Raw genomic sequence first — 16832 nt, forward strand, 5'->3', positions numbered from 1 at the left:
AGAGTAAGATTAGGACTGAGTTATCAACCGCTGGCTATTTCATGAGCCAGCAGGCCGAAGACTCAAAATTAAATTTATAAATTTACATAACAAAGCAGAGGTAAAGAATACAGGTGATCATACATTATATATTTTATCCAAACAGCTGACTTACTTGTCCTTGTACTTAAGCTAAAATATATTTCATTTATATGTTCAATGGCAACTAACAAACGGCAGTAAGAGAGGTCTGGCCTCAGTGTATCGTTCTCCTAACTTCATGATTGATGTATCGTTCATGAATATTCTCAACTTTGTTTGTTTATTGATCGTCTTTCAAACAATTATTTTCGGAAGTTAATCTCCTGCTGCAGTGATAATTCTCATTTCAATATTGCTGCCGCTAATGCTTTTCTGTTGCCAAGTAATTTATTTTGCCATCTTTGTTATGCTTCCAAGGAACGGTGATCAAGCGTAATTAAATTACATCGATCGTGGAAATGTCCAGATCAAAAAGTTTTAAGCGCTCGAAGAATCTACTCTGCTGTTGTATAGGAAAGGAACAATTTAACTTCATCTCGTTGTCGCGTGTGTAATCGAATTTAAAACTCGTGTTTGATCGGTACGTATTGTGAAATGAAGCCTCTGGAAAGTTAAATGGTTTTGGTTAAGACGATGTTTATACGAAGTCCGCGAGAGTTCGGAGCGTGGCTATCTACTGCGCTACCCCTCGTTTTTATTGTGGTCAATAACAGTGAGTCGTGCGGTAAGTTTATTTGTCTCCAGCGATCAAAATTTATTGCTTTCGATCAAGGCACGAGTGGTCGTCCTGTTTCCGTGCTTACGTGTGTCAAAACAAATCTGTTTTCCGATTTTCTCGAAAACGAAATTTTTAATTTTGGCTCTTACCGTAAATTTTACGCTTTTATTCTTACATCGTCTCTCTTAACTTGTTAGATTAACAGATAAAATGTAAATATAAGAAAGAGTTACAGATAACAACTCATGCATTTGAAATTAATTTAGAAACAGTGAAGATCTCCAAGTCTTCTTATTTTCATCAAGTTGACACATCCTTATCATCATGTGGTGCCTTATTTCTTTTACACTTGTCCTTTTCATTTTGTGTGTTCCTACATTAAGCTTTAGGTACTAACCTATTTTAAATTGAAATTCAGTGTAACCTCATTTAACTTTGGCTAGAATATATTTCACTCACCATTTCTGTTGATCGCGATCCAATTCTCAGACTAAATTCAATGGAAAGTGTTGACATTACATTAATTTAACTTACAATATATGGATTTTGACTTGTATAGGTGACAGTTGACTATAATTATCTATTTGAAAACAAAAGAAAACACACACTACTCAAGGCACTTATTGCTTAGATACTGGTGTATGGTACTTCTGCCAAAAATATCGACAAATTCTTGTTTAAAGTGTTGTGATTGAGATATTTATGAATTGAAAAGTAATTATAACAACCTGTTACAATCAAGATGAAAGATTTCAAAAGCAAAGATCATTAGGGAGCCTGTCTTTATCAGCATAGGCCACTAATTAAAATTTTTCAATGTATTTCTTTCAATAATTAGAAGATGTCATCAGGTAGTCACTTGAACTGACCCTTCTTCCCAAATGTTTAATTTGAAAAAAAAATTGTTATCCCTGTTGTAGTATCTTGAACCTATGAATTTCAAATCCAGTAAAATGTTTTCCAATTCCTGCAAGCTCTTTGTAAGAATTCACCTGACGCAACAACCTAACTATTACTTTTGATTTTAGTTCTTAGGGTTTCTTGTTAAATAAGAAATCATCTCCTGGTTATTGTTGTTTTTTTAATTCTCATTACTACTAGGCTTGGCAATGTACTAATATTGTAAGGAGAAGTCATAAGTTAATTCCTTCCTTCCTGGGTGGCCACAATTTGATATGCTTCTTTCTATAGAAATGTTTTTAAATTATTTTATGACACAGTTTTTTTACATTCTACTTACTGATATGAATTTTTAATTTTTTTTGGATGACATTAAAGTGAACGCAGTAAAAATCTTTTAAATTTTACTCACTGATCTGAATTTTTAATTTTTCAGATGATATCAAAATGAGCACAGTTGCTCTGTTATTTGGAAATGTTACCATATCTCATTGGGATACTGGAAACAAAACATTGCTTTTTCAGAAAAGCACAGTGGATGCTGTCAACTTGCACTGCTCTCAAAATCCCAACCAGTGTTCTTTGAATTTCTGGAATGACTCAAGGTATTCTGGGAAAAATGGAGATATCCAAAGTAAAAATCATTATGGGACTTTTGTTGATTAAATAAGTACAACTGTTTTCCTCTCTGTAGATCAATTCAATAAAAGTAATTCAGGATAACATGAAAACTTGCACCACCCACCTTAACACCCTAACATCAGTATTCATATTCTCCATACTGTACTCTGTACATTTACTAAGGTGCTGACAAGGAGAGTTCTTTAGTTGGTGATTATTTCCTTTATTCTCATGACATTAATGTGTGATTCAATGGTGGTATTGTAAGGAGAAAATAGATCCTAGTCACTCCTAGGGGTTTAAGGGTTAATAAGTTTCTCACAAATCAGTCAGTTGTCTCTTTGCTATTTTTGCCACTCATTGGCTCATGAGGTTGTAAACTTGTGTTTTGATTAGCTATTTGGTTTGTTGACAGTAGAATAAAATTACTGTTCTCTGTCAACATCTTGTGGATAATCCTTAGTAATTTTTTCACTCACCTGCTAGCATAGCTTAACAGCTGATTATCATTTTCAGAAAATTTACCGCCAAAAATGCAGCATTTGTTGAATCTCCCAAACAAGAAAAAAATGATGTTTTGATCCAGTTGTTTGTGACCTTGCCTGAAGGAAGAGACCTCCGACAAGACAGCTGCAGTGTTGTTCCTGGAACAACTCTCCTGAAAATTGTACAAGATTTTAAGCACAACCTTTCATCTATGGTAGGAGTTGAAATCAAGTCAGTCACACTGAACAGCAAGTCGGAAGGAGGCAGAAATGATAATAAATTAAACTACATAATGATACCGATAAGCTTTTCTGTGTTGGCCATCTTGTGCCTTGTAGCCTGTTGTCTTCACAATGCCAGGTATGTCTCAATCTATGAAAATTATATCACTTTTAAAGATATGATCTTTGCATATGGGCTCCAATGAACAAAAGCAATTGCAGAAAGAAGCATCACAATATTAAGGCTTCAACAGACATGTGATTTTAAAGTTCATTTGGTAGAAACGCTGTATGATTGTTTGCAAGAGGCACAGGTTTGAATCTTGTTGTCACCTGAATTTGTCAAGCTTCTATTCTACAATTGCTTTATTTGCAACATACCTGTTTTATATATTTTATTTACATGTAGATCATCTGTCTGTCTAAATGTCATTTATCTCATTACATTGTGAATTCCTCTACAAAAAAAGAAGTTCTACTTAAATTTGCCCCACTCCAAGCTTGTGCCTTTGTAGCTTAGTTGGTCACAGCACCCTAACTACTACCCAGTAGGCCTGGGTTTGAAATCCATCATAGCCTGAAATTTTTCAAACATCTTTGCTTTGATTACTGGAATTGCAGCTCACCTGCAAATGCCATTCCTTTTACATGTATTTCATGCAAGGGTAAATATTGTTTACTTAATTACATTAGATCACTGGCTGGATAATGAAGATGACTAGCTATGTAGTGATTGATTGCTATCAATGATATTTTTGAGAGGGAAACTTGACTTTTTACTGCAATTCATTTAGAATTCGTATTTCTTTCTTTTGTCGCTTTTTCATCGATGTTCTAATTTTTTTTTTTGGCGTAGTTTTTCTTTTGTTTGTGTCATTCGTATAAATTCATTCGGCTTCATCATTTAAACTGTGCCGGATCGTTTTCCTCAATCGTTTTATTTTGTCCTTAACCGTTAACCAGCCATTTGTCCTCGGATCTCGTACAACTCTATTTTTTTTCTCGTTTGTCGATTTCTTTACGCATAATTGTCGTAACTTATCATTTGAAATTTTATTTTAGCAACCGCTTCGATTATTCAGTTCGCAACAATACTCCGGTTTGTTTCTTTTATTGTTAAAGAAAATTAAAGAGTATGCTTTGAACATGTAGGAGTAACTTTGGTCCTAACATTTCATAATTATTTAAAGTTCTCTTTACACTTTGTTCTCAAATTTGTGTTTCTTGAATAGCATGTCTTCTTGCCCTTACAATATGAGGAAGTAACTGACGATCTTGAGACGCATCGTGTCATACAAAATAGCAACATAACTATACGAATAATCCGTGTCTCATGCGATCAAAGCTTATGAGTTAAACTAAGACAATTTCCGTGCCAGCTGTATAGTTTTAGTCATTGTCAGAAGACAAGAGACTTTTAACCGAATGATTCTGGCATTCGAGGAAGTTATATCCAGCTTTCTTCCACCATTCGACCACTTTTCTCACGCACTTTGTTGAATGTGGATGCATTTCCCAGCTGTCATCATGATAATCGTCGCCGTGAGTAGGATTGAAAGCGCCTGAAATGGTCTTAAATTCACCATTCATGATTCCAAATCCTTCACCGACCACGTTCACCTTTTTGCATGATTCTCCGAAAGCTTTTCTGTATATGATGCTGTGGACTTTTCCCGGTTCGCTCTGCCATTTTTTCTGTTGCTCTTTGAATTCTTCGGTGTCAGTTTGCATGATAACAACATATCCACTTTTGCCGTGTGTTCCATTTGCCGTGCACCAATCTCCTTCTCCTTCGCGGCCGTAGATTATGATTCCTCCGTACATGAAACGACCTCCTCGGTATGGATCTGATTTGCACGAGATGTGAATCGTGTCAACGACGAAAACCCTGCCCTTCAAACTACCACCACCTCGTGGCAAGACCATAAAGCAACGATTTTCTTCTCCCTCTACGTATGCTGCGAATGACATTTTTCCTGTGGTAATTTTCAGTCTGCGTCTGAGATGTATTGATCACAAGAGTTCTTGATCAGACTTGCGTTGAAAAATGAAAGCCTTCTCATGTAGCGGATAAACTTCCCAAAGCTCAGCGCGGAACCAGTTTGCAATGTTGACAAACGTGACCTCACATGATTCGCTTGTATCCTACAGTTGCGTTACGACCTCTTCCATAACATTATTGATGATTTGTTTTATAATGAGGAAGTCGCAGTGGCTAATATTCGCAAATACGTCAAGAAAATAATGTTCTTTTTACTTCCGAAGCTTTGTGACATTAATGGAATCAAATTAAACTTCAAACTCACGATAAGACTTCTTTAAGACATGTCTGGCATGACTCATGCCATTACCAGTTATATCCGTTGACTTTGTTTTTACAGTTACTCGTTACGTTAAAACTGGGATAACATTTCAAATGAAGTGACAATATTTTAAATGACAATTAGCTTTACAATAGTTTGCACGCTCACGGGCGCAAATGTAGAAGGTTAGTCTAAGCGAAAAAATGATATGTTCTTATTGACCGATTGGGAGGGCTGTGCGGGAAAATATTTGGCTTGAGTTCATGACATACGAACCGAGCGCAAGCGGCCACTCTATAATGCTTCCTTTGTTCAAGGCAATATGTAGTTTTGGCTGCGTCAAGAATTTGAAGGACTCAGCCGAACATTTTTTTTTTACATCTAGGAAAGTGACGCAAGTGCTTCTGCATATACGAATTTTTGTCTGTCAATAGATGTTCCTTCACCTTTGTGGAAAATTGGCGAGTTGTCTCTCTGGTCAATGTAACAGGAGTTACATCCTGCATATTTAAAATTATATATCAGTAGGGATTTTAACGCATCCGGAATGGGGTCTTTAAAGCTTAAGTAATTTTTTTTTTATTTTGAAAGAGGTTGAGGCAATCCTTAAGTCAAGATCTTTGCTGAAAATATTTGACACTTCTGTAAGAGCGCCTTAAACTCGGTGGATTTTCCAACTTTGAGATCGTTCTTTTTAAAGTAAAGATTGCAGAGTTCCTTAAATTTCGAAATTTCATAGACATAGGCTTTCTGGAACGATAATATTAATATGATAATCGTGTAGTTGTCATTATTTCATTCATTGAATTTGCATAATCATCTTTATATTCGTATTTCCTGACAGCGAAAAGAGACGGAAAGCGATAGCCACTGAAAGGAGAAAACAAGCTACGAAGAAGCTGCGTGAAAATATTTCAAAATCTTCCGAAGGCAGTCACAAAGAGGAACGTGTTCCGGTGGAGAGCACTGCCCAAGGAGATGTATCAATAACAGTCGCTCACGGAGATTCAAGAAGGGAGAAACGAAAAGAGCCCAAAATTGGAGGAGTCCATCTGCACAGCGATCAACAAGAACACGTTGAAAATAACGAAAGTCGCGACTTGAAGAGGAGAAGGAAAAAGAGAGTTAAGCAAAGCAGAGTTAATACTACAACTTTGACGCCTGCAGTGACCTGTGGTCAGTTGAAAGAAGATGAAAGGGAACGTGTTCCAACACCGATGCCAGTCCACCACGGTCTGAGCACTAGAACAGATCTAGGGGAGAGCTTTCACGATGGGCTAAGGCACAAGAAGAAAAAGAAACATAAGAGACCACATCATGAAATTAAAGAACAGGACGAGGGGTTTGCTGAAGACAGCGAGACACGGCAGACTGGGAATTCGGAGGACTCTCTGATAAAAAATCTGCCCCGTCCTCGAAAATTGATCCCGTTGCAGGAGAAAAGCCAAGCGACCCCTCAAGTATAAAAAGAAATATATCTTCCGCAACGTTTCATTTTATAAGTTATTATTTATATATTTTTAATGAGGCCACTTAACGAGTTGTAAGATGACGTGGGATACCTTTTCTCTAGGTTGACAGGTAATTTAAAGCCAGAACTGTTGGTTTATAATCGATATTCCCGAATCAGACACCTCGGAATGCGGACATTTACCTCAAGCTTACACGAAATCATAAATCCATTCTGTTTTGGGAAAGAATTTTATACAAAAGTAGTGCACAAAATAATTTTAGGTAATCTTACGTACCATTTTTTCTTTTTTTTTTTCTTTTAACGTCATCAATTTTTTGTGAATCTTTGAGTTCAGATGTTTTTTATTGCCCACTAAAAAAAAGGTTCCTTAAATATTAAAATCGCCGATTTCTGGATGCATCCAGTTAAACGAATTAATAATGGTAAGTCAACACATGGAATAGTGTTTTCCTTCAGATGCCGATAAAAATGAATACAGTTACAACCACTTAAATATTTCAGAACTTATTTATAAACTTACATTGCAACCAATAAGTTGATATTTCTCCAAACTGTATACAGCAAATGTTGACGCCAGACTACAATCATATTCGTCCTTAAAATAGTATCCGTGATTCACACATGAAGGTCACGAGAATAAAGGAAATGATCACCAACTAAAGAAACTCTTGGTTGTTAAAAAATGCTCCTCATCACCTGAGGTAAAGTGCAGAGAACAGTAAAGAGAATATGCATACTGATATTAGGCTGTAAAGGGTTGATTCTACAATTATCTATGTGATTTGTCGACGAACGAGGAAACCGCAACACTTTCGCCTTTCCTCAATGAAATGTGAAAGCGTATGATTACCGATTCATGGAAATGTAACAGGGCCATATGGTAGAGAACACCTTCCAAATTTGGAACGCGCTTACAGCAGTAACTACGATGAATAAATCATCGGTTCGGATCCATGTTTGCGTAGGAAGCGAATTCGAAAATTGGTTACAGGAGTATGACAAGAAACACGTAAAAAAAAACCAATTCTACGTAATGACGATTTGATAATAAAGCAAACATGCACAGCAAACATGGAACACGACAATGTGTTCTGTTGGCAGTGCACTTGTCAGCAAAGCCATTTCGCATAGAAAAGGTAATTCAGCCCCGAGAAACAGGTTGCAATAATTTACTCTAATTTGTTCATTACCTGTCAGCTCGTAACTATTCACTCAAGTGGAAGTGATTAGGGGTGGGTTTTTAACGAGCGAGGCCAATATCCACCCATTTTCACCGATGCTGGGGTGAATAATAAATTTGGTGCAGTCCACAAAAAACCAAAAAGATCTATTTTTTATGCCAGTTCACCAGAAAATGGTCGGGAATTAAACTCTTAACGCGCGAATTTGTCTTTTCGGCTTCTCGCAGATGAATAGTACTTGCTAGTCACATCCGACCAAGCCAATGAGCGTGTGAAAAAGGCACGCACTTTTCACTTATGTGATGTTTGCTAAAACGTATTATGATTGATTTAATTGTATAGAGTAACGTAAAAAAGGTCTGTAGATGAGACTTCATGTTTCGAATTCGTTAGTACATTTCTCGATTTCGTTACTTAATTGTTTCGAATTGCGTGATATTGTTTCCTTTTCGAATATGCTAATAACGGAAGTCGTTAAAATATTGGACCGGAGGATTCAATTTGTTCGGAACTGCAAAACAAAGAAATTAAAAAATGAAAACGAAGAATGTTGTATTGTTAACTACACCATTCACAAGAGGACTGAACACTGAAGACTGAAGGAAGATCTTTGAGAAAATATTCGAAGATGCGTGCTGAAAGATTCGTCTCTATCAGTTAAAGCCTATGTTAGCAGGTTATAACCTTGAACTTGAAGGCTAGAATGAAAATATGAAAATTGCTTTTGATCGGAATCTTGTTTAGAAAAATTCCCTTTAATGTAACATTCAGTGATTTACAGGCTTTTATTTTGAAAAAAAATTGAATACAAAACTATGCATGTATGCCTAAAATAGAACTCACGAAGGAGCTCAACCTATGAGAAGTTGAGTAATCCTTGTGGAGGGAATACTCATCATACAACCAGAAAAAATGTTCAAAGAGCTTGAGCTTCCATTATGTCCGACACATTAGCAAAAAAACTACATGAATATTCAGTGTCTTAAAGCTGCAGCAGTTTTAGAACTTAGCTGTGTGGTTTTTACTCCTCATCAGAGGAAAGTAAACTTTTAACCGCATGATTCTGGCGCTCGAGGAAGTTGGATCCAGCTCTCTTCCACCACTCAACCACCTTTTCTACACACTTTTTTGATTCTGGATGCATTTCCAGGCTGTGGCCGTGTTCGCTGTCGTCTTTGCCCGCGAAGCGGTGCTTCTTGTCGTCCGGGTTGCCCTTGTCGTCGTCATTGAGAAAAGGATGGAAGGTGTTGGAAATTGTCTTGAACTCGCCATCTATGATTCCAAATCCTTCACCGACCACATCCACTTGGTTGCATGATTCCCCGAAGGCTTTTTTGTAGATGATGCCATGTACTTTGCCCGGTTCATTCTGCCATTTCTTTTGCAGCTCTTGAAATTCTTGGGTATCGGTTTGCATGATGACGACATATCCACTTTTGCAGTGTGTTCCGTTGGCAGTGTACCAGTCATCAAAGCCATCTCGCCCGTAAATGATAATTCCACCGTATTTATGTTGACTTCCACTGTATGGGTTTGATTTACACGAAATGTGAATGGTGCGAACATCGAAACGCCTGCCATTTTCACTTAGTGGGAAGATCATTAGGTGTTCCCGTTCACTGTCTAGCACTACGTTGGGCATGAATTTTGATCCAGCCATGATGTATCGATCGGTAATCTTCGAGTCAGCTGATTGATTGCACAAAGATTGATTCTTACGTAGAGAAAGAAACCTTTTGATGAACTAGATAAATTGTCGGTAGGAAGGCGAAAAAAGCCCCGAGAAACAGGTAGCAATAACTGATTTGTTCGCTGTTTTGTATTCATTCCATGTCATTTGCAAATTGTTCACTGAAGTGGAAGTGATAAGGGGGTGGAGATTTGACGAGCGACGTAAATATCTTCTTATTTCCCGGATACTGAGGTGAATAATAGCCATAGCGCATACTACGCAGGGACCACTAAACCCTCTTTTTTTTACTCTTGACTTTCGATTTTGCTTTTTCGGCTGCTCAGAGATAAATATAACTTACCTCTCACATCCGCACTAGCCAATCAGCGCGCGCGAAGAGCACTATTCGTTGGTATGTAGAAATACTTATGATTGATTAAAAAGGTTAGTTAGTAACCAATTAGGTTTTAGAAGCCATAAACCCAAACACAAGGAGTTGGTTTCCCAAACTTGAGACGCTCTATTAAACCCTGGTTCGACCTAGGAGTGAGTTCCTCTCAATCTAAGATCTACTCTCTTTCCCGACAACAAAATATTTCCTACAGAGTTTCCTGGGACGTTTTTGGTTACAGCATAAAAAGAAAACCAATCACGATGGAAAATGCAGCAACTGTTTTATAACTGCCAAACGCTGCGCCTCGCAAGAGAAAGTCTGTTAAGGCATTAAGAGGAATACCGAGAACTGAGTCAAGAGAGATGAACAAAGGGTAAGTAAAAGCTATGCCAAAATTTATCACAAAATTTTATTTCAAAATCTTCCGAAGCCATTCACAAAGAAGAACGTGTTCCGGCGGAGAGCTCTACTCAAGGAGATGACTCAATAACAGTCACTCATGGAGATACAAGAAGGGAGAAACGAAAAAAGCCCAAAATTGGAGAAGTCCATCTGCACAGCGATCAACAAGAACAGGTTGAAAATAACGAAAGTCGCGAGTTGACGAGGAGAAGAAAAAAGAAAGTTAAATAAAACAGAGTTAATACTACAACTTTGACGCCTGTGTATAGATACAACCACTTAAATATTTCAGAACTTATTTGATAACTTACATTGCAACCAAAAAGTTGATATTTCTCCAAACTGCGAACATTGAATTTTGACCCCAGACTAGCATCATATCCCTCCTTAAAATATCATCCCTGAATTACACGTAAAGGTGACGAGAATAAAGGAAATGATCACCAACTAAAGAAACTCTTGGTTGTTAAACAAATTCTCCTTGTCAGCAACTGAGGTAAAGTGCAGAGAACAGTAAAGAGAATATGCATACTGAAATTAGGTTGTAAGGGGTTGATTCTACAATTATCTGTGTGATTTATCGATGAATGAGGAAACCGCAACACTTTCGCCTTTCCTCACAATGGAATGTTAAAGCGTATGCTTACCGATTCATGGAAATGTAACAGGTCCATATAGTAGGGAACACTTTTCAAATTTGGAACGCGCTTACAGCAGAAACCACGATGAATAAATCATTAGTTCAGATCCATGTTTGCGTGAGAAGCGAATTCGAAAATTAGTTACAGGAGTATCACAAGAACGAACATGAAAAAAAAAACAATTTCAGGAAATGACAATTTAATAATAATACAAACATACACAGCAAACATGGAACACGACAATGTGTTCTGTTGGCAGTATACTTGTCAACAAAGCCATTTGGCATGTAAATGATGATTCTGTCCCGAGAAACAGGTTAAAATAATTTGCTCTAATTTATTCATTACATGTCAGCTCGCAACTATTCACTCAAGTGGAAGTGATTAGGGGTGGGTTTTAATGAGCGAGGCCAATATCCAACCATTTTCACCGATGCTGGGGTGAATAATAGTTTCGTGCAGTCCACACAAAAACTAAAAAGATCTACTTTTTACGTCAGTTCACCAGAAAATGGTCGGGAATTAATCTCTTGACACGCGATTTTGCCTTTTCGGCTTCTCGCAGATGAATAGTACTTGCTAGTCACATCTGACCTGGCCAATGAGCGTGTGCAAAAGGCACGCACTTTTCACCTGTGTGATGTTTTTTATTAAAACACATTACGATTGATTTAATTGTATCGAGTAACATAAAAAAGGTATGTGGATGAGATTTCATTTTCCTGATTTCATGTTTCGATTTCGTAACTTAATTGTTTCGAATTGCGTGATATTGTTATCTTTTCGAATATGCTAACTGACGGAAGTCGTTAATATATTGGACCGGAGGATTCAATTCGTTCGGAACTGCAAAACAAAGAAATTAAAAATGAAAACGAAGAATGGTGTATTGTTAACTTCAGCACAAGAGGACTGAACATTGAAGACTGAAGGAGGATCTGTGAGAAAATATTCGAAGATGCGTGTTAAAGATTCGTCTCTATCAGTTAAAGCCTATGTTAACAGGCTATAACCTTGAACTTGAAGGCTAGAATGAAAATATGAAAATTGCTTTTGATCGGAATCTTGTTTAGAAAAATTCCCTTTAATGTAACATCCAATGATTTACAGGCTTTTATTTTAGAAAAAAAATTAAATACAAAACTATGCATGTATGCCTAAAAAAGAACTCGCGAAGGAGCTCATCTTACGAGAAGTTGAGTAATCCTTGTAGTGCGAATACTCATCATACAACAAGAAAAAATGATCAAAGAGCTTGAGCTTCCATTATGTCAGACACATTAGCAAAAAAACTACATGAATATTCAGTGTCTTAAAGCTGCAGCAGTTTTAGAACCTAGCTGTGTGGTTTTTACTCCTCATCAGAGGAAAGTAAACTTTTAACCGCATGATTCTGGCGATCGAGGAAGTTGGATCCAGCTCTCTTCCACCACTCAACCACCTTTTCTACACACTTTTTTGATTCTGGATGCATCTCCAAGCTGTGGCCGTGTTTGTTGCCATCTTTGCCCGCGAAGCGGTGCTTCTTGTCGTCCGGGTTGCCCTTGTCGTCGTCATCGAGAAAAGGATGGAAGGTGTTGGAAATTGTCTTGAACTCGCCATCTATGATTCCAAATCCTTCACCGACCACATCCACTTGGTTGCATGATTCCCCGAAGGCTTTTTTGTAGATGATGCCATGTACTTTGCCCGGTTCATTCTGCCATTTCTTTTGCAGCTCTTGAAATTCTTGGGTATCGGTTTGCATGATGACGACATATCCACTTTTGCAGTGTGTTCCGTTGGCAGTGTACCAGTCATCAAAGCCATCTCGCCCGTAAATGATAATTCCACCGTATTTATGTTGACTTCCACTGTATGGGTTTGATTTACACGAAATGTGAATGGTGCGAACATCGAAACGCCTGCCATTTCCACTCGATGGGAAGACTTTTAGGTGTTCCTGTTCACTGTCTAGCACTACGTTGGGCATGAATTTTGACCCAGCCATGATATATCGATCGGTAACCTTTTGATGACCTAGATAAATTTTTGGTAGGAAGGCGACGAAAACCTCGAGAAACAGGCAGCAATAACTGATTTGTTCGCTGTTTTGTATTATTCCATATCATTTGGCAATTGTCCACTGAAGTGGAAGTGACAAGGGGGTGGAGTTTTGACGAGCGAGGTGATTTCTTCTTATTTCACGGATACTGAGGTAAATAATAGCCATAGTACATATCACAAAGAAACCACCAAACCTTTTTTTTTTAACCCTCGAATTTCGATTTTGCCTTTTCAGCTGCTCCGAGATAGATGTAACTTGCCTCTCACATCCGAACTAGCCAATCAGCGCACGCGAAAAGCACTGTTCGTCGGTATGTAGAAATACTTATGATGATTGATTTAGTTACTGATGAGATTGAACTCGTTAACGGTCCATATAAATTATGCATAAAAAGGAAAGTTCCCGCCCCCTCCACCAAGCAGATATCTAAAATATTTACCGTTTTTGAATAGTCACTGCCGATGTTTGTTTTGCAGCGGAACGCCTTAAAACGCTGCATCTTTACATCTATTGACATGATTATAAATAAAATTTCAAAAGTTAAATTAACCTGTTTTTACGCAAAATTAATTATGTGTTAAGCTCAGCACCGCGTTTTACTGATTGAGGGTAGTATTGTCAAGTGCCTTTACGAGCACGCCAAACGTCTCGTAACAAAACCCTCTGTCATCTCCGAGGAGAAAAAAAAACATCTGTCATCTGTTCTGGTTCCTAATGGTTATCCTTTTTCTTTCTTGCAGAAACTTACCAAGACCGGAAAACCGAACAACAGTGCCGAACCTGCCTACGAGTTTAAAGCTGCTGCGGTTTTACCTTATGTCAAAGGTCTGTCCGAACAGCTTCGCCGTTGCCTACAACAACAAGGCGTACGCGCTGTTTTCAAGTCGGAGACTGCGCTAAGATCTCAGTTAGTATGACCAAAAGACGCTGTCGACCCGGCCAAACAAGATGGTGTAGTTTACAAGATTCCCTGTGAATGTGGCAAGGTATACATTGGAGAGACTGGAAGACCTATGCAAGACAGAATTAAGGAGCACGATCGAGACATTCCTCGCCCGTACGGAGACCTCCGCCGTTTCAGAGCATGCCCACAACACCGGACACAAGCCACTCTGGAACGAAGTAAAGTTCATTGATCGTGACCCTTGTTACAACACGCGCAGGGTCAGAGGCAATTGACATAAGACTTCACCCTAACAAAATCAACGGGGATAGTGGAATAGAAATTCCAGAAGCGTGGATGCCCACGATCAAAAAACACAACAACAGGAGAGCCGTGCGACAGCGAACCACCGAGGGAGCAAATCCCTGCACCAATCAGAGCTGTTGAAAAACAACTAATCACAGCAGAACATCATGCTGTATAAGATCACGCATGACCAGGCGACCTCATCGCCTGAAGAAGACTAGCAGTATGCAATCGAAACGTCGCGATCTACATCACACGTGACTACATCGTGAGACAAACGAAAAACTTGCCCTTTATGATAGGATTGATAAAAAAGGTTAGTTAGTAACCAATTAGGTTTCAGAAGCCATAAACCCAAATACAAGGAGATGGTTTCCCAAACTTGAGACGCTCTATTTAAAAAATCTATTTTTTATGTCAGTTCACTAGAAAATGGTCGGAAATTAAACTCTTGACACGCGCTTTTGTCTTTTTAGCTTCTCGCAGAAGAATAGTACTTGCCAGTCACATCCGACTCCGACCTAGCCAATGAGCTTGTGCAAAAGGTACGCACTTTTCCCCTGTGTGATGTTTACTAAAACGTGTTATGATTGATTTAATCGTATAGAGTAACGTAAAAAAGGTATGTGGATGAGATTTCATTTTCCTGATTTCATGTTTCGAATTCGTTATTACATTTCTTCGATTACGTAACGTAATTGTTTCGAATTGCGTGATATTGTTTTCTTTTCGAATATGCTAATAACGGAAGTCGTTAAAATATTGGACCGGATGACGTGATCGCTAGGATTCAATCCATTTGGAAGTGCAAAACAAACAAATAAAAAAATAAAAATAAAAAATGGCGTATTGTTTACTTCAGCTCATGAGGACTGAAGAATGAAGGAGGATCTTTGAGAAAATATTCGAAGATACGTGTTAAAAGATGCGTCCCTATCGGTTAGAGCCAATGTTAACAAGCTTTAACCTTGAACTTGAAGGCTAGAATGAAAATATGAAAATTGCTTTTGATCGGAATCTTGTGTGTAGAAAAATTCTCTTTAGTGAAATATCCAGTGATTTATTGGCTTTTATTTTGAAAAAAAAAGATAAAATACAAAACTATGCATGTATACCGAAAAGAGAACTAGCGAAGAAACGAGAAGACGAGAAGTTGAGTAATCCTTGTAGTGCTTATGTACGTCATACAACATGAAAAATGATCAAAGAGCTTGAGCTTCCATTATATCAGACACATTAGCAAAAGAATTACATGAATATTCAGTGTCCTAAAGCTGCAGCAGTTTTAAAACTTAGCTGTATGGTTTTACTCCTTATTAGAGGAAAATAAACTTTTAATAGTAGCCAATTTACGTCATCAACTCAGTTGATAATGCCAAATGACCCAGAGTCGTCTATACTTCCTACTATAAACGTCACTTCTACAAGTCTGTGTGAGAACAGTCCTTCAATAAAGAGACCACAACATTCTCATCCCTTGAGTGTATCGAGCCGTTTAACTCAATGTTCCTTCAAGTTGGTCAGAAGCATATACCTCATAAGTTTTATACTTCTGGTATGGACTAATGTTAAAGCTTACTCTCTGTTATCCGGCGAAAACCGGGGTTAACTATTTTTACACAAAATTAATAGTGTGTTTATTTCAGCACATTTCGTTTGAAGACAGTCGTTGCGCGGGGGACATTCCTGGTCTAAACAGGTCTTCTTAACCTGGTGTAATGTTCTGCTGACGCTCAAGAGGGTCTGTGAGGGGTTACAGAAAATCTTGCGATACATGATAAGATTGATTAAAAAGGTTAGTTAGCAAAGACAAGGAGTTGGGGTCCCAAACTTGAGACGCTCCATAAAACCCTAGGAGTGGATTCCTCTCAATTTAATATCTGCCCTCTCTTCCGACAACAAGCCACTTCCTACAGAGTTTCCTAGAACTTTTCTGGTAACAGCATAGACAGAAAACCAAGCACGATGGAAAATGCAGCAACTGTTTTATAACTGCCAAACACTGCTTCCCTCTCTTTTGCGACGATGAGTGGGTACAAATGGGTCGTTTAAGGAGCGATGCACAAATGAATATATGTCCTCTCTTTCCGCCGGGGTTCCTGTGATCTTGCTTTTCCCGAAAAGATTATACGAGGAGTTTGAGGAGAAAAGTGGCCAGCCAAAAACTTTTTAATTTTTCTTAAACAAATTAGTACAAGAGCACCCTCAATTAAAATAACTGATTTGATTTGCAGTTCCTAAAGGATGAAAACACGTATAATTAAACGCCCTTTGAGAACCTATTAATACGTCTTTCGCATCGTCAGTTCCATTAACACGAGTTTGAATCTCAACAAAGCTGCTCTTTGGCTGTATTTATGACAGAGACTTCATCAACATTCACAACTTGACGACTAGTGTGCCGTTCAACGAAGCGAATGCCTCGAGAGTCGGGGCTGGGAACCAATCTTTCGCGGCTCGTTCCACTTTGTGAGCGGGAGACCTGTTCTGAGGCTATTAGTTGTTCATTTGAGTTAGATCTTATGTAAAGTTTCTGTGAATGATAAAGCAAAAATTTCAGCA

General features: G+C 38.1%; 4 protein-coding genes across 4 annotated transcripts; 1 reads left to right on the forward strand and 3 right to left on the reverse strand.

Moving 5' to 3' along the window:
* The first annotated feature begins 181 nt into the window (after positions 1–181).
* Positions 182–7452, forward strand: LOC131790965 (uncharacterized). Its single transcript, XM_059108267.2, has 4 exons — positions 182–745; positions 2076–2244; positions 2777–3106; positions 6115–7452. The coding sequence occupies exons 1-4, from the start codon at positions 637–639 to the stop codon at positions 6734–6736; spliced, it is 1230 nt and encodes a 409-aa protein (XP_058964250.2). The 5' UTR covers positions 182–636; the 3' UTR covers positions 6737–7452.
* Positions 3787–5120, reverse strand: LOC131790966 (uncharacterized). Its single transcript, XM_059108268.2, has one exon. The coding sequence runs from the start codon at positions 4936–4938 to the stop codon at positions 4357–4359; it is 582 nt and encodes a 193-aa protein (XP_058964251.2). The 5' UTR covers positions 4939–5120; the 3' UTR covers positions 3787–4356.
* Positions 7453–8715: 1263 nt separating the features above from the next.
* Positions 8716–9747, reverse strand: LOC131790968 (uncharacterized). The gene has a single exon (XM_059108270.2). The coding sequence runs from the start codon at positions 9583–9585 to the stop codon at positions 8947–8949; it is 639 nt and encodes a 212-aa protein (XP_058964253.2). The 5' UTR covers positions 9586–9747; the 3' UTR covers positions 8716–8946.
* A 2370-nt stretch (positions 9748–12117) lies between these two features.
* On the reverse strand, positions 12118–13131 carry LOC131790967 (uncharacterized). Its single transcript, XM_059108269.2, has one exon. The coding sequence runs from the start codon at positions 13022–13024 to the stop codon at positions 12386–12388; it is 639 nt and encodes a 212-aa protein (XP_058964252.2). The 5' UTR covers positions 13025–13131; the 3' UTR covers positions 12118–12385.
* Positions 13132–16832: the final 3701 nt, after the last annotated feature.

This window comes from Pocillopora verrucosa, chromosome 5, assembly GCF_036669915.1.
Source record: "Pocillopora verrucosa isolate sample1 chromosome 5, ASM3666991v2, whole genome shotgun sequence".
NCBI lineage: Eukaryota > Metazoa > Cnidaria > Anthozoa > Scleractinia > Pocilloporidae > Pocillopora > Pocillopora verrucosa.